This window comes from Podarcis filfolensis (assembly GCF_964270895.1).
Source record: "Podarcis filfolensis genome assembly, chromosome: 6".
Classification (NCBI taxonomy): domain Eukaryota; kingdom Metazoa; phylum Chordata; class Lepidosauria; order Squamata; family Lacertidae; genus Podarcis; species Podarcis filfolensis.
In genome coordinates, this window is record NC_139609.1 from 30654410 (window position 1) to 30680546 (window position 26137).

Genomic DNA, 26137 nt, shown 5'->3' on the forward strand with positions numbered 1-26137 from the left:
CCAGAAGACTTTACAACAGATTCCCAGAAACTTACATTCAGTCTCGCAGGGCATGCATGACTAATGTCAAAGTGCTGCCTTTGAAATGCATTTTGGGGACTCTTCCAGTATCACAAAGCAAATGAGGTACTCACAAGTCCAAGCTGTTCATTAAATCTTGAAATATTTTATTTGGTTAACCCCTCCCAACTGATTGATTTGGGGGGCGGCTGAGGTGGGGCTTGTCTTTCATTTGAATCAACCTTCACAAAAATAAGTAGACTTTCCTAATAACACCAACCATCAGTGTGATTATGCCAGATTGAAAGTTGGTTCTCTAAACTTGGCTAAAAAAGCATATCACCTTTAAATAAATTTCCAGACATCTCTTTTTGGTTTGATTTGTGGATGTTCCAGTACAGCAGATACAAAGCTGAACAATATGCATGGTTAAAAACTATGCCTAGGGCTTCAGCCTTTAAATGAAATTCTAAAATGTGTCCTTTTCCAAACAGGTTGAAGTAATGAAGAGAGCGCTTGAAAGCCTTAACCTGAATATTGTAGAGATGACAGATGAACATGCAACCTTAGATGGAGGAGATGTTTTATTTACAGGTACAGTAAAATAAAATACGAAATTTTGCCACTTAATGTTTCGGCTGCACAGACAGCTTGATGGTAAGGTACTGATTTAAAAAACCCATTTCCCGTTTCTCTTTACATTTTCATTAGTTAATTTGCTTGTCCAACAGTAACATGAGACTTTGAACACAGGAAATCATTTCCTAATGCAATAAATTTCCTGACATCAGAATAACAAGTGAATTAGGAGAAGTAAACTAAGTTTGTTGTTGTTGTTTATTTCATTTCTATCCCATCCTTCCTCCCAAAGGGGTCTGAGATGGCAAAGCAGCAAGACAACACAATTACAAACAAAATAAGAGCGTTAATAGTATCTAAAAACAATTTTAAAGTGCTATCAACAGGAGTTGCTCATATCACACAGGTACCCTGAGTTTTTGTATGTGTTTATCAGTCTGCTTTATTTCATAGGTTGCTTGGAAAAAATAATGTTAGTACAGTCATACCTTGAAAGACTTGTGAGATGAACGTTTTGGCTCCCGAACTCCGCAAACCTGGAAGTGATTGTTCCGGTTTGCAAACATTCTTTGGAACCCAAATGTCTGTTGCGACTTCCAATTGGCTGCAGCCAATCGGAAGCCGCACCTTGGTTCCCAAATGTTTTGGAAGTTGAACGAACTTCTGGAATGGATTCTGTTCGACTTCCGAGGTACGACTGTATTAAGATTGTATCAAAGGTCAATTATCCAGGCCCCGCTGCTCCTTCTCATTGCCGTTGCTGCTTGTTCACCTGCCCTTTTTGAGCTAGGGAGCAGTGAGATGGTGAACAAGAAGGAATGGGAACCTCCAGAAACCTTGCTCTCTCTCAGTTGCTATCACTGGGAGATTATGCTGATAGGGCACGGAGGGAGAGTCAAGTGAATGGGCAGCAAAAGTGATGGGAAAAAATTGGCTTCACTCTGAGATGAGTAGCTCATTGAGATGATCGCGCCCACACAACCTAGGTGTAGCATAGGTTACTGTGCTGATCTCAAAAGGACAGGAGACCAGGCAAGAACAATAGTACTATTCAAAGGGTTCAGTGTTTATTTCTATGTAGGAGTTATTCCTTTGTCTATCTGAAGGAGGTGATGATGTTATACTTGTAAGTTACTATTTCTAAAAAAATTATAACTATAATTAAACTTGATGTTGCGAGATTGTGTGTGCATGTTTTCAAAGGACATTTCTTTGTTCAGTTTACGTATTCAAATGATGTTAACTTCAACAAGATTGGACGAAAACAGTAGATTATCTTATTGCATACGAACTCAATCACGCCTATTAATATTTTCTTTTCTCAGGCAGGGAATTTTTCGTTGGTCTTTCAAAGCGGACCAATCGACGTGGTGCAGAAATTCTGGCAGACACCTTTAAGGTTAGCAGAGTTGCAGATTGACCTTCGGATGGGGGATCCAATGCGTGGTAAAGTTTTGCACACTGTGTAAAAGGAAGGAGCCAAGATATATGCCAGTACTGAGGCATCTTCTGTGGAGAATTCAAGGCATTAACACAGTGCAAGAACTAAAAACAAATGAGAGAGATTACTACAGTTCGGTGCTATAATAACATATTTATTTTTTGTTAGTCACTTTCAATTTTTTTTGGGGGGGAGGCAACATTGCCTGAATGATGTTGTACCTTACCTGATTCTGAGGATGTGAGGCTGGAAAATGGATTGTTCATCTTTTCTTACTTCATTTTTACACTATAAATAAAATTCTGCTGAGGCACACAGTGTCAATGTAGGAAAGAGGACAGAGTGCTTGTCTTAAATTGCTGTGACCTGGGTTCAAAGGTCCACCGCACCATGAAACTCACTGGGTTCTGGTGAGTCATGATGACAAGGCATGGTTCCATGAGAACTTGGAGAAAACGTGAGAAAAAATATATAATTGAAAAACATGTCTTATGCTGCAATCATATGCACAAGGTACTGGGAGTGTGGGACTTAAGTCCAAATAAACATGCATAAGATTTGCAGGTTACAGCTCATCTTTGATTTTGATTTTGATTTCATTTTGATTTAAAAAGTGGTCGGCATTCCCGAAAAGTTGATGTTTCAATATTTCTTCTTTGACTGAACATCCTTAAAGTATGGATGGAAAATGTTTTGAAGATACATACAAGGAATAAAGAGAATTTTGTTCAATCTGCATTTTTAAGCCGACTGACCTAATTTGCACATCCCAGATTAATAAACTAATTAGAACATTATTATACTTCTAATTTCCAGACTGCTCTGAATTTTGCAATCCAGAAACATTCCAAAGTTGCTGTTTTTTAATTGACTATTTTAGAAATGCTTATTTTAAATAATTATTTTGTATAATATACAGTACACTTATTTTGTGATAATTTACATATTTAAATAATCATGAGTATTGGAATACAAATTCTTGCATGGGTGGTGGTGAAAGTTGTAAATTGCAGATCAGTGTGGAAATGGGATGGGAGGAGGCTTAGGTCTAAACACATGGAAAAATTAACATGGACTGGGAATAAACTGATCCATCCTGTCCCTACACATGAAACAGTTCTATTAGTGGTGCTAAGCAGATCCAACGCAGAGCAACCCCAATGATGTCATTAGATTAACTTCCATCCGCTCTAGCCAGTATGACCAATGATCATGGATGTTTGGAGCAGATAATAATAATAATAATAATAATAATAATAATAATAATAATAATAATAATAATAATATATTATTATTTATACCACCCATCTGGCTGGGTTTCCCTAGCCACTCTGGGCGGCTTCCAGCAGAATATTAAAATACAATGATTCATCCAGTATTAAAAGCTTCCCTAAACAGGGCTGCCTTCAGATGTCTTCTAAAAGTCCGATAGTTGTTTATTTCTTTGACATCTAATGGGAGGGCGCCACTATCTAGCCTAGATGGGAGACTTCCAAGGAGCCATACATCAGATGTTCAAGCTCTTTGGAGGAAGAATGGAGTGAAGTATAATAAATCAATAACTTCTGAAATCATAATTGAAATATTATTTTGAGCATTATTTCCCATCCAAACCACATTGTAAGAATGGCAATCCGCTGGCTTCAGCATAACCTGCTTCCATGGAAAGTATTCAGGAGAAGGGTGCTTGTTACTAGGAAACTGTTGTGTCTCTTAGCCACTCAACATTTCTTTTTTTAGAGGCTCTTGAAGTCAAACTGTCGATTTTATGGAGGCTTCTTTTGCATGTTAATGAAGCATTTTTTTATCTACTTGTTTCCTGAAACAATGATGGCACTGAAGTCCACGGAACGACCCAAAACTCTCCATAGAAAATTGCTGTGGTTCTAAGAGTTAACTCTACATATATCTTCAAGACACATGAATTCATTAATGCACGGGGGTGGGGGATGCAATTTATAATTGTGCTAGTTTACGAGATTACCAATCTAATGCATTTCCTTTGCAAATGCCTAATTTCTGTACAGGATTATGCCGTTTCTACAGTCCCTGTTTCTGACTCCTTGCATCTGAAGAGTTTCTGCAGTATGGCTGGGCCAAACCTCATTGCTATTGGTTCAAGTGAAGCTGCACAGAAAGCCCTCAAGGTAAAGCATGCTAAAAATAGCCTGTGCTTAAAAAACATTGCTTTTAGACTCCGTGTTTCCTTATAGACTCCGTGTAAGGGGGAATCCGGCCTATGCAAGCTGCAAGCATCAACAGCCTCAGCAACTTCAAAATAAAGAACCGTTCCAGCTGTGATATTAAATACATCTTTGTTATTCACTTTAAAAAAAAAGTGCCAGTAACGTCAGCTTGAGGGGTTGATAGTTTTGGGGATCACAGCAGAAGTGCAGGAGCAAATTAACACTTTCCTCCTCTTTGGTGCTGCAGAGAATCTGCCCCCCCCCCCCAGCTATCATTTACATGGAGTAAAATAAGCAGCATGTATGTTAAGAGATGGGGGTAACGGGAAACTGTGGGGAGCTGAATTAAATGGAGTATCTTAAACTAGGCATTGCCTGCTAACTGGAACACTGTACTGCACTGCACTGCACTTCTGCACTGCAGCATTTTATTATTACAGGTCCCACTTGTGTTAGAGATGTAGCAGAAACCAAAAGTGAAGTAAGCAGTGTTTTAAGAAGGAAATAGCAGTTATGCATGCTTATTGTTTCGTCACGCTGGCCACATGACCCGGAAGTGTCTTCGGACGGCGCTGGCTCACGGCCTCTAGAGCGAAATGAGCACGCAACCCTAGAGTCGGACACGTACGGGCAGGGGTACCTTTACCTTTTTTATGCTTATTGTTAGTGGGATGCGGGTGGCGCTGTGGGTTAAACCACAGAGCCTAGGACTTGCCAATCAGCGGTTCGAATCCCCGCGACAGGGTGAGCTCCCGTTGCTCGGTCCCAGCTTCTGCTAACCTAGCAGTTCAAAAGCACGTCAAAGTGCAAGTAGATAAATAGGTACCACTCCAGCGGGAAGGTAAACGGCATTTCCGTGCGCTCCTCTGGTTCGCCAGAAGCTGCTTAGTCATGCTGGCCACATGACTCGGAAGCTGTACGCCGGCTCCCTCGGCCAATAAAGCGAGATGAGCGCCGCAACCCCAGAGTCGGCCACGACTGGACCTAATGGTCAGGGGTCCTTTTACCTTTACCTTTATGCTTATTGTTCCGTACTCCCCTGCTCATCGTTCTTCCCAGTCACTGCATAAGTTGCAGGCCGCCATTGTGTTCAGTTATAATATCTGAACCCAGGCCAAAATGCACATGCTAAAGTATTCATCAGGTTTGGGGGTGGGGGGAAGGGTGCTGCTATGATTTTTGAGAGCAAGCAAGTAGGAATGTTGGCATCCTTGTCAGAAATCTTCGGGTCCTTGCTATTATTCAAGTAAATTAACTAACCTGTTTATGGGGTGTGTTGTACGGGCTCATCTGGCTATAGTGCATTTTGCTCAGTGGTACAAGCGGTATTGGTTGAAAGTCCCTCTCACCGTCACGGAGTGTATATTACTCAGAATAAGACTGGAATGTGGCTTCTATTCCTTATCAGAATAGCAGTGGCATCTCTTTCCAAATTCCTGTGTGCTCTCGTCCGCTGGGGACCTGTTCAGCAAAGAGTGTAAGGGAAGCTGGAAAGAAGGTCCAGAGAAAGTTGGTGACTCTTGTTTGGATCTTTGCCATCACTTTATGTCACTTAATTTGGGTGCCTCATATGCTGAGTGTGTGCGAGAAAAAGAGAGAGAGCGTTACTGAACCAGCAATAGAACGGCTTCCCTGAAGGCAACTTGGTATTCTGCAGTTTTAGCTGCTATCACTTGAATCCAGCCAACACCAAGAATCCCAGAGGACAGATAAATCATACATTCAGGATTCCACTGCATACATTTTGAGCCCTCTGGTACTGAGGTGTGAGCTTGAAGGAGGAGGTTGTGTACAAAAACTTACATGGGTAGTAAAAGACTGAACATTTCCTGAGTTATTGTTACACCCGACCTGTTTTTTGAAAACACATGGCTTAAAATACTCCCTCTGGTTGAGCATGCCCTCATAATTACTGATCTTTTGTTTTGGCAGATGCCTTCTCTCGGTGCTATGGTTAGCAGCCTACTTTAAAAATATAACTGTTGTTGCTGAGGGAGTTGTAAATGTTATGTTTATCTCTTGGTTTAGGAAATGTGTTAAGTAAGAATGATTTGACCCTCCCCAACCAATAACTACATATTTGTCTGTGTTAACTGGAAGAAATTGTTGCCTTAATTAAATTTCTTCAAAATGTCATCAGTTTTTATGTACGGAAAGACTTTTTTTAAAACTCTTTTATTAGCAAAAACATACATACAAAATACACAAAAACAAACAAACAGTAAAGAAAAACATGCATAAAAAAGAAAATCGAAAATGATAAGATAGTCTTTCAGTGTTTGTACTTAAATATAACTCCGGCTTTATATATAGTGAAATTATTTAGAAGTCTAATATTTGTATACTAATACAAACAAAAGTAAAAAAGAAAAACAAAAAACCGGATTAAATCATTTTAACTACTTAGAAAATAAAAATACCTGTCTATTGATAAGTAATACCTGATATAATTTGAACCCATATTAATGTTTTTTGTACATTATAACATTCAGCATTATAACATTCGTTTTGGGTTGAATCCCTTTTCCATTGTTGTATTGTTGACTTCCTTCTACCTCATTACAGTTTTAATATACTATATTTTTCGCCCTATAGGACACACTTTTTCCCCTCCAAAAATGAAGGGGAAATGTGTGTGCATCCTATGGGGCGAATGCAGGCTTTCGCTGAAGCCTGGAGAGCTAGAGGGGTCGGTGCGCACCGACCCCTCTCACTCTCCAGGCTTCAGGAAGCTATCTGCAAGCCTTGGGAGCCCGGCGGGAGTTCCCGCCGGGCTCCCAAGGCTTGCGGACAGCAGCCTGCATCCCGAAGCCCCGGGCTTCGGGCAGATATCCGCAAGCACCGGCGTGACTTCCCGCCGGGCTCCCTAGGCTTGCGGATAGCAGCCTGTTCTGGGGGTTGGGGTCGGAGGAAGCTCTTTTCTTTATTTCCCCACCCCAAAACTAGGTGCGCCCTATGGGCCGGTGAGCCCTATGGGGCGAAAAATACGGTAAATGTTTCTGTTTTTTACCCTGCTTTGGCCTGCTTTGGATTAGCAAATCTATTGAGCTGGGGAGACTTGTTTCTGTCTCCTATGCTGTAGTAGAAAAAGTTTTCCTACAGGACTAGCATAGGACTAGGAAGGACTCCAGGGGATACCAAGAACTATCAGGTGCATCTCCAAGCATGTGTCTTGCTGCCCCATATATTTGATCAGAAACTTCATGAATGATCAAAGATAAATAAATTAAAAAGCCTTCATTCTGGGTGGGACTAGCCAACGGAGGCTTCACCTGAAGCACAAATAGCAGGGGTTTTTGTTTTGTTTTGTCCAAACCATAGAAGAGAGAATGGGTGTGCCAAAGGTGATTCAGGCTTCCCTGCGACCTCTATTTTACATAACAAAAAACACACACCTTCATTGCATTCACATAATTAACATCAGGACAAATGACATTGCTGAAAACGCAAACTTAAGTGGATACCCTTTGGGGAGCTCTGAACTCATCTAAGAAGAAGCAAGGAAGATGAAAATATGGCCTAATTACTGCATTCCCTGCCACGATAGGGGAAAAAGAATAACAGGAATATCCCAGGGCATGAAGAAACCCAGGCTTAAATTTGCAATCACTCCACAAATTCTGGAAACTAAAAAATTCTGGAATTAGTATGTGGCACCTAAAGGACTATCAAGTATTAGTATGTGGAATTAGTATGTGGCACCTAAAGGACTATCAAGTATATTGTGATGTACGCTTTCACGGACTAAGAGTCCATTTCATCACTTACATGACATGGGCTTCTTGAAAGGTTTGCAATCATCAGGGTGATGTCACGGCCAGATTTCTGACACTAGATCCCTTTGTAGAATTCCCCCATTGTAGCCTGAGTAGGTTCTGTTTTTCTTTTGCTGCTTTTGATGTACAGCAGAGCAGAAGCTGTACCCAAAGGGCTTGAATAATAGCTCTTTTCAGTGAAATGAAGTTTGGTCCTAAGGATGCAAAGGTTACACTGCATCTCAGCCTGTAACTGAAATCGGATCTACTACCTAGAGCTCCATCTAGTGACTTCCTAGCAAGATCCAGAGGATTTCCTCCTCGTTTTCTCTGTTTGAAAACAGAAGAGAAAAATGGTTTATATTAAGATGAGCAGATGCTTCTGGGGGAATCAAACTGAATAAGGCTATTGTGAATGGCTCTTGTTTTGCTTTTTCCTCCTGTTTATAATTGCTGAGGTTTTGTGTAGCTCAGATTGTTTGTACTTGTTTGTTTGTTTGTTTGTTTGTTTGAAATGTTTTTACCCCCAAATTCCTTGATCTGCTGGTTTAACGACATGGGTTGTGATGGTAAGAGAGAAAACTGAAGACTTGAGGAGGTATAGTACAGAATCTACTACCTTATTTTGCATAAGGTATAGAAGAGGAATGGGGGACATGTGGTTCTGCAGATGTTGCTGGACTCCACTAAGCCTCCACCAGTATAACCAGTGGTCAGATACGACAGGAGATGTAGTCTAGCAACATCTGAATGGTCATAGGTTCCCCATTCCTGGTGTAGTAAGACTCTTTAAGATTTATTAGACCGCAATCCTGTGGAAAAGTATAAGTGCCATTGAATGGGTTGGGACTTATTTCTGACTGATCATGCATAGGATGGTGCTGCTAGGCTTAGTTTAATATTCATCTTGCTTGATGCAGGTTGCTGGTAGAACTAGTAGTTCTTCCTCTTCTGGATGGGATCCAAAACTAAGACCCAAAGTCGAGAGAGAGAGAGAGAGAGAGAAGAGAGAGAACGTTAAGGGCTGGCGCTACCATTGGGCAGAGTGAAGCAGCTGCCTCAGGTGGCAGATGCTGGGGACAGGGTGGCCACAATGAAGCACCAGAGGACAGAGCTGTGGACTCCATGTGGCCTGCCCTGCACCGCTAGGCTAGGCTCCTGCCCCCAGTGCTGAAGTAAGATTCAATGATCTGTCCAGCTGGAATGGAGTGGGGTGGAATGCACAGGATTAAAAAAATAGGGATGACATGTTGTCTTTTGCCTCAGACAGCAAAATGGCATGGTCTGGCCCCGATAAATATCCATGTCTTCCAACATCTACAGAGTGTTTAATAGGATCAGTAAGTAACGGTCTTTCGTCCAAGATTTATTTTAGTGGCTAATGCTGGTTGTTACAAAGAAAGAAAGAAAGAAAGAAAGAAAATGAGGTAACTTGCACTCCCTTCCTAAATCCTCTTCCAGTAGGCCAGTAGTGCTTCTGACTTCCATCAGGAACTTTAGCTCTGAGAAGTCTGGAGCATGCTCCGTGTAACTTAGATTTCCACGTCAGCCAATAGATATCTATCTAAGTATTATGCTTTAAATGGCCTCACTATCCTGTGTTTTGTTTCTCGAGTCACTTTTTAGCAGCCCTTAGAGTCCTGCTGAGGCAATACTTGAACGGATGCCTATTTCTGATGTAATTCAGTTAAAGTTTCATTAGCCCTGGGGACACAGGCTAGACAAAATCACCACTAGGAATTACTGGAAGAACAAAAACCCACTTTATTCCTATTATGCTCTCCTTCTCATCCCTTCCTTCAAATGTAAATCCCAAGATTCTGCTTGTTTACTTAGCTGGCTGGGCAAACATGAATGTCCAGCTACCAGGCTCTGTCTAATCCTCTAGAGCTTGTATCAACTTTACCAGGCAACGTACTTCTGTGCTGCTTGCCGTAGGTGGACAGAGGCTCTGACTTATTCAATATCGAGTCCTGCTTCAAGCCATCTGTCATTTTCAGGCACTTCAGAGCTTTCCCCTTAGTTCCAAAAGGCTTTTGTACATGACAATCTGTATTCCCATTCAGGCTTAAGTACTATTGCATATGCGCCAGCAAAAAAAAAAAACAACACAAAACTTTGTGCATATTTTCTGGAATATTATATACTAGTTATTTTCCAGTTCACTAATTGCTGAGTTTACAGAGAAATGAAGAGGTAACATGCTTTACACTCGAGACTTCTGGCTGGTGCTGATCATTGTGTGCCACTGAATTCTCCTCTTGATTGGGTTGGGTTCTTGGTGCAGATGTATATTGGACAGAACTTAGTGTGTTCGGCAGCTGCGAGAGAGGGAGATGGAGGGAGGGTCGGCAAGGGGCACAGATAGCCACAGGTTTGGTGGAACTGCAGCAGCTTGCAGATTTCTCTAGCATCTAAAACCCTATCTGAGGGTATTAGAATGGAGTAAATAGGTACAGCCATATAACATTTCCTGGGTAGATTCTGTGAGGACTGCTACACAGAGATCTAAATGGTTTGGCTTTTGATAATAATAATTTTATTATTTGTACTCCACCCATCAGACTGAGTTGCCCCAGTCACTCTGGGCAGCTTCCAGCATATACAAAAACATAATAAAACATTAAATATTTATAAACTTCCCAATGCAGGGCTGCCTTCAGGTGTCTTCTAAAGGTTATGGTTATAGTTACTCATCTCCTTGACATCTGATAGGAGGGTGTTCCACAAGGTTGGTGCCACTACCGAGAAAGCCCTCTGCCTGTAACCTCACTTCTCTCAGGGAGGGAACCGCCAGAAGGCCCTCAGAGCTGGATCTCAGTGTCCGGACTGAATAATGGGGGTGGAGACACTCCTTCAGCTATACAGGGCTGAAGCCATTTAGGGCTTCAGAGGTCAGCACCAACACTTTGAATTGTGCTCTGAAACATTTGGAAATGCTGTTCTAAATGGCATGTGGTGAAAATGCTTTTCATCTTGGGTTTCATATGTATTCCCAACATATTGCTGTGTTAATTTTGGAAGTAATGGTAGTTTTCTACTACTTCAGCATAGTGAATGCTGATCGTTAATTGCATAGCTGTAGTTGACACATTACTCTCCTAGTGAGACATTTGTCATGGGATATCAAAGTAATTGAAATAACACTAATTAGCTGCAAGTATATCTGTAAAGAGCAAATTAGCACAATTTCTCAAGAGCATTCTGACTGTAGGAGAGAGCACAGCAGCCATTTAATAATTTTAGCACTGGTGCTGATGGCAATTGGGTACGAGCCCAACAACCCAAGACATAGAGAGCTGTATCCAATGTTAGTCCTGCTGAGAGTAGACCTATTGAAATGAGTGAACCTAAGTTAGTCATGTTCATTAACATCTGTGGGTGTCCTCTGAGTACGACTAGCATTGGGTATAACCACAAAGAGTCAAGGATGGCACAATGTGTCCTTGTCTACATATGTGTATGCAAGACATACACACTGATGGAACACACATAGGTATGTATAACCAAGAGTGACAGTGTACCCTGACTTGAGGTTTGCTTTTCTAAGAAGGGCAATTAGGAGCAAGCTAACAAGCCAAAGTTTAGTGCGAGTGTGGAGAACTACTGGCACTCATGCATAATTAGGCTCTCTAGGCTTCCCCCACCTGGCTTCCAAGACCAAGCTGCACCTTTTCTGAGAACCTGCTAAAATGCAACACAGCATCTCATGGACCTGAATCTTCTGCCCTTCTTGGGCCCACGGCTCAGTGCACCTGCTCCACATCTCCTGGGGCTATTGGAGAATTGTCAGCCATTTGTCTTCCACCCCTTGAATTCTCAGGTTTGATCTCCTGGTCTACTACTGTGTTCCTGCAGCTTAAGTTTATTATTCAAATGAAGTTATTCTAGGTTTTTTGTTTAATTTGTTCTCCTGCCAGGTTGACCTTCTCCACTATTTCAGTGTTGTTGCTTTTGACTGAATCCACACACTTGCTCAGATCGTCTGGCTTGTTGTCTAGCGTTGTCACCCAGCAATCTTTTAAGTTCCTCTTTAAATGATGAATGTTGTTGCAATAACTTCCCCTTCGCTGCGTTAGTCAGCATTGCCAATGTTATTGGGGCTTCCTTGGAAGGAGATAAACTCCCTGTTTAGGAAATGTATTTGGGGGTTCAGATGTACCGAGAATATTGTTGCAGAAAATGCAATTGCAGATTAAGGAAGGCGGATTTGGAATTCCAGATCTGGAATTTGTATCATCATGCTTATTTTTTGGCAATTATCGAACATTGGAGACCTGCTGAAGGTCTTAATCTCCCGAATTGGGCAACCCTAGAGCATACATATACCGGTATAACACTTTTGGTTGGGTGGACAGTATTAGGATCAAAATATTTGAAAGTTCCAACAACTCCTGAAACAATTAAGTCAGCTAATGAAGGCTGGTGCTGTTTTCAGAGCTTGCAGCATTCCTAGAACCTTCAGCTTTTAAAGTATGCTGAAACCTCATGTTATCAGTTCTGCCTTTCTCCACTATTCTACCACAAGCACAGAGATATTGTTTATTAAGCTGCAGGTCACTTTAGGCAGGCTTTGGGGTCCATTTTTACTGGGTGAGCCAGGTTGCTGCCTCGCTACGCCAGCATCTAGCAGGCACTGAAGTGCTGTCCCCTTATACATTTTCTGAAACTTTTTTTTCAGATTTCTCTCTCTCTTTTGCTGCTGTTGCATAATAAACTGGGCGAATCTGTGATTGCGAAAGAGTTCAGCTAACCACAGAAATGCTGAGAGTACAGCAATTAACCATAGCAAAGAAAAGTTAGCAGAGAAATTAAGCTAGTAAACAAATGTGTGTTAAAAGTTTGGGACTCCTCTAATCATGTACCTCTGGCCACCCGGAGCTTTCCAGCTCTTGTGACTGGGGAAGCTGTCCGCTTGGCTTACGTAAATAGGAACTTGGCTTCCCTTGTTATTGTTCTTGTTTGCTTTCCTTTGCTTTTCTGAGGACCAACTTCCCTTCTCTTCCCCTGCTCGTGTTCCAAAAGACAGGATGTTCATTCTCCAAAATTTCTTGAATGCAACAGCAGTTTGAGCCATTTCCTGGACATGTTTTTTGCTTTCTGCAGGAGTTCCTATGCAATGGCTGAAGCTATGCCCCCAGTGCCGTCTTGTTTCAAGGTTATATCAGAAGACGCAGCAGAGTAGCTCAGGGACACCATGTCAAGAGTAGTGCAAATCTACAGCCTGGTAATCAGTTAGATTCCTAACTGCCTCTGAAAGGCCAAAGTAAAATAATGGCGGGAGTATCCTGTGCTTTTTTTCAGCCAGAACGCACCAGAGTGCAGTTCCAGCACCTCTCAGGTTGGCGCCATTGTAGGCCAGCACTCCATCCCCCCCCCCGCCACTTCTTGACTTTACATACTTCTGAGAAGCCCCAGATGAACATTTCAAGTCAAAATCGCAACTGGCCAGCGTGTTCTTTAATATCCATTACTCCACCTAGCTGCTAGCCACTCCTAGCTGTGACTGGTAAACCTACGGATAGGGGCCAATTTGTATTTCCTTTTCTTCAACCCGTCTCCCATGTAGTGGCGGCAGGCTTTAAGCTTTTCGGCCAGGCCTCCAACATTTCCCATGCGCACGTTTGCGCGAGGGCCCTTCCGAGCTGCCCTAGCCATCTGCCTGAATCTAAGAGAATGAATGAGGAGGGAGTGCATTTATTCGACCTACACCAGAATCAGGGGCAACCCCTAAACCAGCTAGCTGTAGTTTTTAGCACCTCCGTGAGTGGTGAATGCAGCTGTTGTCAAACCGGCATCTGTTCAGGGCTGCCCCAGTAGCCTGGCGACTTACTGTAACAACTTAATGGTGAGTTCCGACACCTGTTTTCTTGCGGGGGTGGGGAAGCAGTGGTGGTGGTGAGGTGCGCTAAAGAGAGTGTGCCTTGTGCCTGCATGTGTGGTCAGTGTGCATGCTGTATATGTGTTTGTTGTGTGCAACATGCATAGTGCTGGTGTGAGTGTATATTTGCCGTATGTGTGATGAACGCACATGTGGGTGCGAGTGATGGAAGCCTGCTGGGAAAGGTTAGGTAAAGGGAAAGGGACCCCTGACCATTAGGTCCAGTCGTGACCGACTCTGGGGTTGCGGCACTCATCTCGCTTTACTGGCCGAGGGAGCCGGCATACATCTTCCGGGTCATGTGGCCTGCATGACTAAGCCGCTTCTGGCAAACCAGAGCAGCGCACGGAAACGCCGTTTACCTTCCCGCCGGAGCGGTACCCATTTATCTACTTGCACTTTGACATGCTTTCGAACTGCTCGGTTGACAGAAGCAGGGACCGAGCAACGGGAGCCCACCCCATCACGGGGATTCAAAACGCCGACCTTCTGATCGGCAAGTCCTAGGCTCTGTGGTTTAACCCACAGCGACACCCGTGTCCCTGCTGGGAAAGGTTAGCCACCCATAATAAGCCTTCCCCATATCTACCACATATTAAGTTAGCTGTTCTGTATTCACTCTTTCCCTGAACACCATCTGTTTAAAATAAGGTCTCCAGCAGTTGAAAGGAACAACAAACTAAATATGTGATGTCTCATTTAAAAATTAAAAAATAATATATAGAGATTTGACTGGAATGGGGTTCGAGGCACAATGGAACAATGAGAGCTGAGATGACAGCATGTGAATGAAGAATACTCAGTCTGTTTAGGGTCTTTGCTGGGCACATTTAATTGCAATACTTGTTATCCTAGACTTCAGTTGGCAAAGTATGCCTTGTAAAACACAACTGGAAAAAATGAGATTGGGGGCTTTGGAAATTTCTTTGTTTGACATCAGGAAAGCGTGACTCAGGCTTTGGAGAATGCGGACCAAAAATTGCCCTGCACAGGAAGGACAGAATTCCCAGAAAAATTATGCATGAAGGAAATGCCAGGCTCTTAGTGTAGATGGCCATGCAAAGGTTTCTGGGCAGGAATCCAGATTCACACATACTGAATTTGTGACTGTTTTAATCTTTGTCAATAATGAAGTTTCCCCCTGTACTACATCTTAAACACAGCACACACTGGCGAAATGGATGTAAAATTTTCTATAATACAGACATTTGCAATGAGTTAAATACAGTGGTACCTCTAGTTACAAACTTATTTCGTTCCGGAGGTCCGTTCTTAACCTGAAACTGTTCTTAACTAGAGGCGTGCTTTCGCTAATGGGGCCTCTTGCTGCTGCTGCACACGATTTCCATTCTCATCCTGGGGCAAAGTTCTCAACTCGAGGTAACTCTTCCAGGTTAGCAGAGTTTGTAACCTGAAGTGTTTGTAACCTGAGGCATTTGTAACTCGAGGTACCACTGTATGCTTGTATCATCTTATATTCAGAAGGCCTTTCTGCAGCAAAATCCAATCCATCACTACCATCTTTTAACTGCTAGCTGAAAGAGAGGTTTAGGAAGAGAAGGGTTTCATTTGCTCCAGGAAGACCTTTTGGTGCATTGTGGTGAAAACTGGTTTGCATCTAAATGGTAAATGGAGCAGCTTCTTCCCATTTGTAGCCCCAGAATGAAATCCTACTTGTTTTGCAGTTTTATGGCACCACGAAACAGCATTTCATCAGACGGTTCTCTCAGTTATCTGCATAAATTTGCAATTTGCTGTGCTATCAATACATTATAGAAGATGTCTCGTTTGGAGCACTTTGTCAGCATCACTGATACTGCTGAAATTTGAAAAAATTAAAGGTTCTGAATATGCATTTTCCCAGCTCACAGTTCCCAGATGTATTCCAAGAAGATCTCACTTGTCCTGAAATCCTTTGTCTACATTGAATTTAAATGAAAAGTATTATGAGTTTATGTGCCAGGTTTGTGCTTGTGCAGTCTTACATTCATTAGGTTAGGCACTCAAAGCCAGCAGCGATGTTGGTACATGTTCAGAAGATAATTGCTTTGATCCTTATCTTGATGGCACTCTGGTTTATAGACTAAAACTTTAAAAAATGGAAATGTAATTTACAGAGCAATACCTTGGCTCCAGTTGTGAGCAGTCAACTGCACCTGGAATTTCCAAGTTTGAAAAAGTCATGTATGCCTCAAGAACATACATGTCCTGCATGCAGCCCAATCTTAGCAAATAATAGACGAGCAAGGAATAGATGCAGGTGGGCTTGTGTGCAGGTGGGCAGTATGGCTGAGGGAAGCCTCTTGCCAGAGACCGTGCTGACTTTTCTGTCCCCCACACTTAATGGTGTTGAAGAACATGCATGTATCTTTTAAACTTTCTTGTATAGAGGGTCACATGAAAAAAGTATCCTGAGACTATATGAATATAAATATTAATAGCTATTACACACACACACATAAACACGAGAGAGAGAGAGAGAGAGAGAGAGAGAGAGAGAGAGATTCTCCAATAATGCTTTAAATTGCTGGTTGATTCCCAGTCAAGCTGATGGGAGTTGGCTCATTGCTGACTTCAAATGCAGAGCCATCCCTGCACCACATGGCTATGACTCCTCTTGCATAGACCTGTAGGTTGTCACATTAGAGACAAAATACTGCTATTTTGTCATTCTAAAGTGTTTCGTCTCTTTCTATTGGGCCTATTTTCATCTAACGAATGTCGGAGGGTATGGATGGAGAAATAATGTGATCTGGTATAAGTCAGATTCCATTGTCCCTATGTGATTCCTCAAATCACAGCTGTGGGCCCATCCTTATACCCTCTTTTTAAATGTTAGTTACTTAGACCAATGTGTCGTGGCACCCTGGGGTGCCTTGAATGATGGTCAGGGGTGCCACGGACCAACATTGGCCTCTGTCCCTCTTTCCTTCCCTCCCTTCCTCTGATGTCCTCTCGCGTCTCTGCCTCCCAAAGGCTTGCACAGCTGTTTGTTGCAGTAGCCCTGCTACAAGCTCACCAGGCAAATGGTGCCTCTGGGGCTGGCCAGGGGGTGCTGGTTGCCAGGAGCAGAGGTGGCCTCGGAGTCAGCAAGCAGGCGAGGGAGCCCAGCCAGCCATTCCACCAGCCCTTGCTGTTGGGAATGGACAGAAAAGTCCCAGGCCCCTGTAGGGCAGTGTGAGGAGGCACCTCTCTTTGTGGCAGGGGGGCAGCTCAGAGACCAGGGGCAGCAGCAGTGGCTGCCTGGAGGACTCCCAAGGAGAGGGGAGAGGAGGCTGGGGGAACACTCCACAAAGGATGGTGTTTATAAAAAGGGTAAGAGGCTGCCAGCTCTGCAAGCAAGGGGTGACATATCTGAGCTCCTGAGCCCCACAGGGGTGCCGAAGAAAGAATGTAGTTGGGCAAGGGATCTGTGGACTCAAAAAGGTTGAAAACCTCTGACTTAGACTATTGAGGTAAATAAAAGAGCTTAAAATGGTTCGTTTGATATTCTTCCACAGACACTATGTGCACAAACTATGGGATAGTATACAACACAAGAGATTGACTTTGCTGTTTCTATATTTGTGTTTGGTTCACATCTTTGGTTTTGTAATCTACTATGTGATTTCCAAATGCCTTCTGTTATTCCAGAGTTTGGTCTTGGTTTAATTTGCTGTCTCACTTGGGGGTCTTACATCTCTCAGAAAGTATCGCTCAGTATAAGATTACATATTCCAAGGATTCGTTGCATACTGTAAACAAAATCAAAAGGTGTTTGGTTTCTGTGCCTTCTGTTTAAATGATTGTTTGCAACTGACTCAAAATACATTCCTGAGAGCTGAGCAACTGCTTCCATAAAAAAGTACAATAGCAGGGATTTATCTCCCTTTTCCCTTCAAGAGTGAGGCACCCAATTTGTGTCAGATCATATCCAATCACAGGTTCTTTTTGCACTGATACCAGGAAGATGATGCTATGATAAATTATATACCTTAAATGGAACCTAGACAGGTTTACTATGAACAGATCTAGCACAAACTAAATTAATTCTCAACCAAGGTAATCCAGATATTGTGCAAAGTATTTGCAAAAGAACTCATCCTCCTGCCACCTGTTTGATCTTGAGATTTATCTATTTAATTGGTGCTAAATGCATATAAGAGCATGAATCTGTTGCAAGGATCATCTAGTTCACTGTTCCCTATCCTATAGTGCTCAACCATATACTCCTGCTCCCTCTGTGGCAATCAAAAGTATCACTGCTTCTGCCTGCAGTCTGAAGTGAAACAGTCCAGAATTTCTACCAGCTTAGTTTATCACTTCATTCTGAGTAACTGAAATTGAGGGTTGAAACTTCCATAGAGGGCATGCGCTATTGTCAACTGCAATCCTATACACACTTAGCTACTGGTAAATCTCACTGAACTCAGCTGGTTTACTTCTGAGTAAATATGTACAGCAGACTTGCCCTGTAAATGCCATAGCTCTTTCCTAGAAACTGATGGAAATGCACAAGAGACAATAGCAGGCTTTACTTTCAGAGACTTGCTTTAAGAAATCCTTCCGCCATCTTGGAAAGTATGCAGTCCTAAATTGTACAAATGGAATTCATTGTGACTTTGCTTTGTGCTAATACGTTTGGGACTTGGAAGTGCATGGTTTGCATTAGAGACCTCTCTGCGGAAACAGTACCTTTGTGCAATTATTTCTTGTAATCCCCTCCCCCAGAAGAGCCCCCCCTTACAGCTGATGAAATCTTGCTCTAAAGGTCTCCACCTTAACTTTCCATAACAGACGATGCAGCAGATGAGTGACCACCGCTACGACAAGCTTACAGTTCCTGATGACGCTGCAGCAAACTGTATATATTTAAACATTCCTGGCAAAGGTCACATCTTGTTGCACCGAGCCCCTGAGGAATATCCAGAAAGTGCAAAGGTAAAAAAGCAAATAGAATAAAAGCTCCTTCTTATAAGGTGCCGATCAATGCTAAACTAATAGTGGCTGTGTAAGGGAAGGTGCGGAACGTTACTTTAGCCGTGCCTTCAAATACTAGCCATTTCCACTCCCCCTTGCACCGAAATGCTTCTGTGTGTTAAAGAGGAAAAAAGGAGTGGAAATGTGAAAGTTTTATGTGCATGATGCTAGCAAAAAAAATTAAGCAATGGGTCTTGTGCTGTGAATTCCAACAGCTTTTCTTAGCTGCTCCAGGTGATGGCACAAAGGTTGCCATTTCCAAGGATGTACCTGAGTGCAGAGCATTTTTGTATCATTCACATGTGTTTTCATAACTAAGCATAGGAGACCTGGTCACAGCTCCTGATGCTTAAGTTGATCCTTCATCGGTCTTGTAAGTTTTCCATCATCTCTGCTCTGTAAAGGATTCAGAGTGCAGGTTTGGGATACTTGCTGCTACTGTAGTACTGTTTGGTTTAATCAGTTCTATAAGTGATGCCGACACATGCTGCGATTTTTAACCACCTGATAGTTGTGCAGGTCTTTCCTTGGTTTGCGCCATTAGCGCACTTGCATTTTTTGCTCTGATGAATCATTTCCCTGTATCCCCTTTCCAGTTTTAACAGTTCGTTGGACCAAGAGAGGTTTTTAACCAGGCCTCCAGAAAGCGCTCCCCCTAAAGGCCTCTTTTTAGCCCTCGTCAGACTGAAATATGTGCTCCCAGTGTGATCTGGGAGCTGTAGACTTGTGTGTGAGAGAGAGAGATTTCCAAGTCAGAACAGCGGGGGGGGGGGGAGGGGGAAGGCATAAGTGAATATGGAACCAAAGCACAATTTTAGTAGCGCAACCTCTTATTTAAATACTTAGAAACTGTTTCTGTGAGAGTAAGAAATTTGCAAATATAACACCTTTTCCCTCTTGTTTCTTTCCCCCCCTAAATAGGTCTTCGAAAAACTGAAGGACCACATGTTGATCCCTATAGCGAACACAGAGCTTGAAAAAATAGATGGGGCGCTCACTTGTTGTTCTGTCCTTATTAATAAAACTTCACAATTATGAGTTTACAGACTTCCTCCCTTGTAACTGGCAATAACGTACATGCAAGGCAGACAAATCTGTACCCACTTTTTATTGGTTCCCTTGACAATCTACTGTACCACTGTGCTACTAACCTTTGTTTACAATGGTGCCCTTTCAGGTGGTAATTAAGGCGTGTGTGTATATATATATCTGCTTTTTTCTGATGTAAAAGGACTCTGCTGCATGTTTGTCTGGACTTAACTGAAGACCATTATGATGATTAGTGGTTTATATAGTTGGTGTGAAACTGATCTAGAAAGCAGACGTAGGGGGCCACATCTAACATTACTTTTAACTGACACAAACCTTATGACCCAGGTCTTAAATGCTACTTTATAGAGTGCTCAGGTGCATATTGTGTACATTTCACTCCCAAGGCATGCTTTAGGTGCAGGATTCCAAATGTATGAACCAAGTCAAGTCCCCTTAACGGCACATATGGACAGGTGCTAGAGAAAGTATAACTTTTAGAATTTAGCCTCCCTTCACACAAGCCAGCTTTATTGTTGTATTGTGTCCAGCAGTATGCTGATGACTGCCTACCTTGTACCCCAATGTAATACAGGGGTTAGGGGCTGATGGTCCAACTTTTTGCTTCTGCTGATGTTGACTTCGTCATGGGAATTTCCAATTTGTTCCCATAAGGGCTTTCTCGTCTTCTTTCCCCATTGATCTGCCTACCTTCCATCCCAGGTATTCATGGTCAAAAAAATGACCTTTAGAAATAACAACAAAGCTACGGGTTATCTTCTTGTTAGAAAAGAGATATGGCAGAAGGAAGGGGCTAATTATCTCTTCTCCCTCCTGACCACTTTTTAACTAAATATTGGTCTTCAAGCATCTTTTCTACCTACTGGGGAAAAGTTATGGTACTGCATATTTTCTCCCGTGTGTAAAAAAGGAGCTTGAGGAGGATTTGGGGAGGGGAATGGTTAGATGTGAAAGGCTTTAGCAACCCCTCCCCTGCTTATTCCTCCACTTGGACTTGAAGAGATCCACAGCTGTTTTTCTTTACAAAAGGACTACATGTGACTGCCATGTAACTTCTGCCATGTAACTTCTATAACCTCAGGCTTGAGCGATAGCTGGGACATAAAGGGCTCAGAGTAATACCAATGCCTTTAACTGGGGATGCATTAAGATGGATTTCATGCCCTCAAATCAGACTGTTACACTTCGGTGGCCTCTAGTCATTTCCCCTTGAATTTTGGGATGCTTTCTCATTAAAGCAAGATCTTTGCGCCTGTGTTAGGTGGGTTGCTTTTGTGCTTTGCTGAAGGCATCTGTTGGGATTGAAATTTACATAGCGTGCCATCACGCATGAGGCTTATATTAGTTCTTGCTTCAATCCATTTTTAATGTAAATGTGAAATCTACATTGGCCGCAATACTCATGTTGCAGAGGCCTCTAATGAACATCTATAGCTGACATTGGTTCTGACGTCTGTGCTCATTAAGAGTAATGCAGAAATCAGCCTCGGTTTTATTCATCCCTGACTTTTTCTCTTTTGTTCTGTGTCCCGTTTTTTCTTCTCCTTCTCCTTCCCCTTCTACCTTTGCCTCCATTTCTCTTGTCTTCTCTCTTCCAGAAATCTCTATTATAGGTAACTAAAACAAAAGAAATTCGATAGCATCATGAACCTGGGCTTCTGTGTAGTCCTTTTTAGAGTACCAGCTGCAGTGTGAAATGTACTGTGTTTTATTATTCCACAGTATTGTGTTGCTGCTCATGCCATGGAAGTGCATTAGAAGAGAATCGTGAGCAGAATCTATTGCAAACGGCGGGTGGCACCGAGGGAAAAAAGTGTTACTGCAGAGGAGGATTCTCAGGGGGATTTCATTCTGATAGTCTTGAATTTCAGCAAGGCTTAAACCACTAGTAAGTTTATCCTAGTGTATCCTAGAAGCTGAGACAATGGTCTCTTTGTTTATCCACTGGATAGGCAGATAGCTCATAAATAAATCTTATATCAATCTTGTTCTAAGAATAATCCACGTGTTTTTGTGAATCTCAAACTTAATGTTCTGACATCCGTACAGTCGGTCTTAACAAATGATGTTAACAAATTTCTTCTTCATCTCACCTTCACCTATTTTGCTTTACTTTTCATGGAATTTTGTTTTGTTTTGAATTTTCATTTGATCAGAGTTCTTCTGAGAGCCAACAGTGAACTTCCTGGGAAGTTTCGGTAGTGAGAAAGAGATTGCGGGAGTTCTAGCTGCAGAAGTTTTGCTTTGGTTTTTACTGTGGTGTATTCCTTCAAATAAGGAAGAGAGTTGTCTTCCAGCAGGCTGCCATGACTACTCTGTCTAAGCTTTCAGGTTGTTGTGCTCGGAACAATGAATATCTTGGATGATTTTTCTAACTTTTAATTGTGTGACTGTTTACTATGGAATTCAGCTGAAAGAAATATTTCTTATGGTAAATTCTGCAACACGCTTAAGGCCTTAGTCATATGTTTTTTCACCACACACACAAAGAATATAGACAATTGCATTGTCTTGAAACCTGTTATGTCATTTCAAAGTATGGAGATACTATCTAGCTCAAGTGGCGGTAGGAACTCTCCAAGGGCTGACATACGGTCTGAGTATTTTATCAACTTCCTGGTTAAGGCCACTATTCTCCAATGCTAATTCTGTCTAGTTGCTGAGGTGTCATAGAAGGAAGGAAGACTGGGTAGCCAAGTAATAAGGAAAGAATCTCTGAAACTATTTAACCATGTAGGGAATCCAAGAAATGTAAACTGGAAAATGCTACCAATACCATCCTGTTGCCTTTTAGAAGGATTAAGTATACTTAAAAACTCTCTGGTTCGTGATTCTTTTGCCCTTTCATTTCTCCCTTTTGATGAGAAATTATACTGCGTCTTATTCACTTGTCAGGTATTGCTCATGTTCCATCAAGCCAGAAGCCTTAGAATGAGTTTACATGAAATTTGTGAAGTGAAATAAACATTCATGAAAGAGGCAGAGCTGATTCATATGGGAAGGGTTTTATGCGGTAAAGGGAATTAATATGAAAGCAATGCATTTCTTTCACCATTTGGAATTCAGTTTATAAGAGAGAGAGAAAATGGTGGAAGAATTGCAGTGATTTTTGTGACAATATATCCCTGCAAGGAAAAATGAAATAAAAACAGCTGCAGAAACCCACTCTTCAAGAAGTCATCATCTCTCCAGCTGAAGGAGGAAAGAGGAAGAGTTATGAAGTCATCTTCCCCAAACACAAGCCCCACAGCCCAAAGGATGAGAGTTCCGCTCGGTTATGTTTCAGTGGACGCCCTGTCAATCAGTCAATCAATCAGTCTCCTTTACTGGCATGCAGGGACCACTTGCCATGGAAGTAAAATCTGCAAATTCTTGTGAAAGGGTCTTCATCTTTGATGCTTTCTTTTGCCTTGCATTCCAGCTTCACAGCTGTGTTGTCAGTACGCCAGGCATATATCTTTCTAATTGAAGACTTGTAGATTATGTTTCTCATCTGCTTTTTATGTATAAATTTGTGTGATGGGTTGCCTCTGCCGAGCTTTTGATAGTTCATTGAAGGCTTTTTGGGCACATAGTTTAATTAATTTTATTTATGGATAAATTCGTATGTTGCACTCCAAAACCAGTTTCTGTATTGTTTCCGAAACAAACAAACAAAAATGGATTGCTATGCCTGATTATGCAACAGTTCTAGGATTGCCAGCTTTCCTGATTTTTATCATTATGGTCCAGGAAATTACTATCACCCCAGTATCAAGAAACATCGCTCCACAATGGGGGGATTTTCAGAATTTGAAGGGTGTTAATGTAGAGTGAGAGAGACTCATTTAGATCTTTATATGTGTGCATACTTTGTATTCTTCCAGCAGGTACATTTCCCTTCTGTTATTGTGTGCCACATGGAAGCATATGTAAACACTTGGAAATCTATGCTCCAGAATCAATGTTTGCAGTTCAACTTTGTAGCATAGCAAATTCTTTCTGAGGCTGGAACTAAACTCTACAGTTAATGCAGAGCTATTGCCAAAGCCAATTCTCCCCTTCAATATCTAGAGGTTTGTAACATAATCACAATGAGTATCCTTATATGTTATGGGTGGGGTTGGGGAAAAGGAAAAAGGGTATGGAGCTGTTGCTTTCAGCTACTGCCCGCATCTTCCTAATTTTGGCCTGAAGCACTGAAACTTTATCTAAATAATTATTTAAGCCTGTGTTTGGCAGTTGTACAATCTGATTGCCCGTTGTACAATCAGTAGACTCAAATGGTAAGACCTTTCTTACACACCACTGCTTCGAACTTTGTTATTGAATATTCCATTATAGAAAATAACCATGTATTTAGAAAACTGCTATTTCCATTGAGGGTAGTTCAGCCTGGCCTCCTCTCAGTCCTGATATGTTATAAAATTCTTCAGCGTGTATGTTGGGGGCATTTAAAAAAAAAAATGCAACACCCTTTCCCTGAAGTGTAGTCTAGATTGGTAAGAGTCCATTTACTACCTGTTGATTCAGCTGGTAAAGTAAAAGTAAAGGACCCCTGGACAGTTTAGTCCAGTTAAATTTGACTATGGGGTACGGTGTTCATCTCTGCTTTCAGGCTGAGGGAGCTGCCATCTGTCTACAGACAGCTTTTTCGGGTCATGTAGCCAGCATGACTAAACCACTTCTGGCGCAGCAGGACACCGTGCCGGAAGCTAGAGCACATGGAAACGCCGTTTATCTCCCCGCTGCAGTGGTACCTAGGTATTTTCTCACGCTGGTATGCGTTCAAACTGCTAGGTTGGCAGGAGCTGGGACAAAGCGACATAAACTGGCCCTTAACTTCTGATAAAATCTAAAATGACCTCCCTTGCACTACCCAATTCAATGTTCGGAACTGCTTAAATTAAAAGATGGCAAGCCTAGCACTGTTGTATTCTGAAACTTACTTTGTCCCACTGTTTCCTCTGTCATCCATGACCTGCCCAGACCTTTACACTTTCCCCCCAAACACTTTGGTGGTTACAAAATTGGAAGCCCCAGATAAGCTCTCCCATTTCATTCCTTTTTATCCTTGTGTTGTTTAGTTTATTTTGGGGCTGAATAAAGTGATGCAACTTGTGGGTTTCCTTGTTGGACAAAATGTGATCGGTGTCATCTAAGGTTCCCCTCCTTATGCCAACAAGAAGTTTGTATACATGATGTACCTTACATTGCTACACTTGGCATTTTTCCACTCCCACCCACACCACAAAGTATACACTCAGTTGAAATATTTCACAGATATGCCCTGTTTTAGAAGTGTACTGTGGCATTTTTTTGTTAAGGACAGGCGAAACACAGCAGTCCCATAAGATGGGATCATAACTCAGGCAGAACATCATGTTCAGCTTAGTGAAGAACTGTCAAAATCTCCCCCTCCCTGTCTTCTCCCTCACTGAAAGCAAACTCTGGTACAACTTTGGCACTTATTTAAATATAGGCAGGGCAGAATCCATTTGAGTAATACTGTAATCAAATGTTTCTCAGGAGTTGGTACATATCCATACAAAAGAGAGACTGTGTTGTTGTTTTTTGAAGAGCATTTTTTCATCTGTTAGAAGCTGTGAGCAAAATATCAGGGACCTTACTTGAACTCCCAGAAAGCTTGACACTGGATGCTTGATGGTGTAGCTTGTATGAGATCTACTTTGAATCAAGTGCATTGTGTTGCTTTACTATGTACAGATATGACTACTAAATTACCACAGTATTTTAGACTCTATTACCTTTGAGAGACCTTTATTACAATCCAGTATATTGTTGCCCACTTTTTTGTGCCAAACATCCACGCATTCCATAGTCTGTTAACACTGGAAAAAGTTGATCCAGATTTTCCATTTTGTTTCGTCTTCTGCAGTTTCAGTACTTCATGTACACATATCACTATGGAATAAAGTGTCAGTTGTACCTGGACCATGTGTGTTTTGTTCCAGCAGACGACTTGAATTTTCTGCTTAGTTTGGGTTTACACAAAAGTTTGCATTATTTTGCCAGCCATGCAGCCTAATTAGAGAAGTGGAGTTTAGTAACAGACATTGCTTTTTAACATTCGGTTGGATATAATAATAATAATAATAATAATAATAATAATAATAATAATATACCACCTCTTATCAGAAGATCCCAAGGCAGTGTACAACATTAAAAACACATAACAGAACATCATGATATAAACGTAACTGAAACATTAAAAAAAAACATACTGACAAATCTCATTTGTGTCTTAGGTCACAGTGAAATCAATGTGAAAAAATTAGTCATGACT

At 41.9% G+C, this 26137-nt stretch overlaps 1 protein-coding gene across 5 annotated transcripts in view; it reads left to right on the forward strand.

Moving 5' to 3' along the window:
* DDAH1 (dimethylarginine dimethylaminohydrolase 1) overlaps positions 1 to 25785 on the forward strand; it is a 127874-nt gene extending 102089 nt beyond the window's left edge. For all 5 annotated transcript variants that reach the window (XM_083620742.1, XM_083620741.1, XM_083620743.1 and 2 more), the window contains 5 exons: positions 495 to 594; positions 1905 to 1978; positions 4048 to 4167; positions 18619 to 18762; positions 19723 to 25785. In XM_083620742.1, coding sequence (XP_083476868.1) covers positions 504 to 594; positions 1905 to 1978; positions 4048 to 4167; positions 18619 to 18762; positions 19723 to 19839 — 546 coding nt within the window. In that variant the 5' untranslated portion in view covers positions 495 to 503 and the 3' untranslated portion in view covers positions 19840 to 25785. The remainder of the gene's footprint in view (positions 1 to 494; positions 595 to 1904; positions 1979 to 4047; positions 4168 to 18618; positions 18763 to 19722) is intronic.
* The last annotated feature ends 352 nt before the right edge of the window (positions 25786 to 26137 follow it).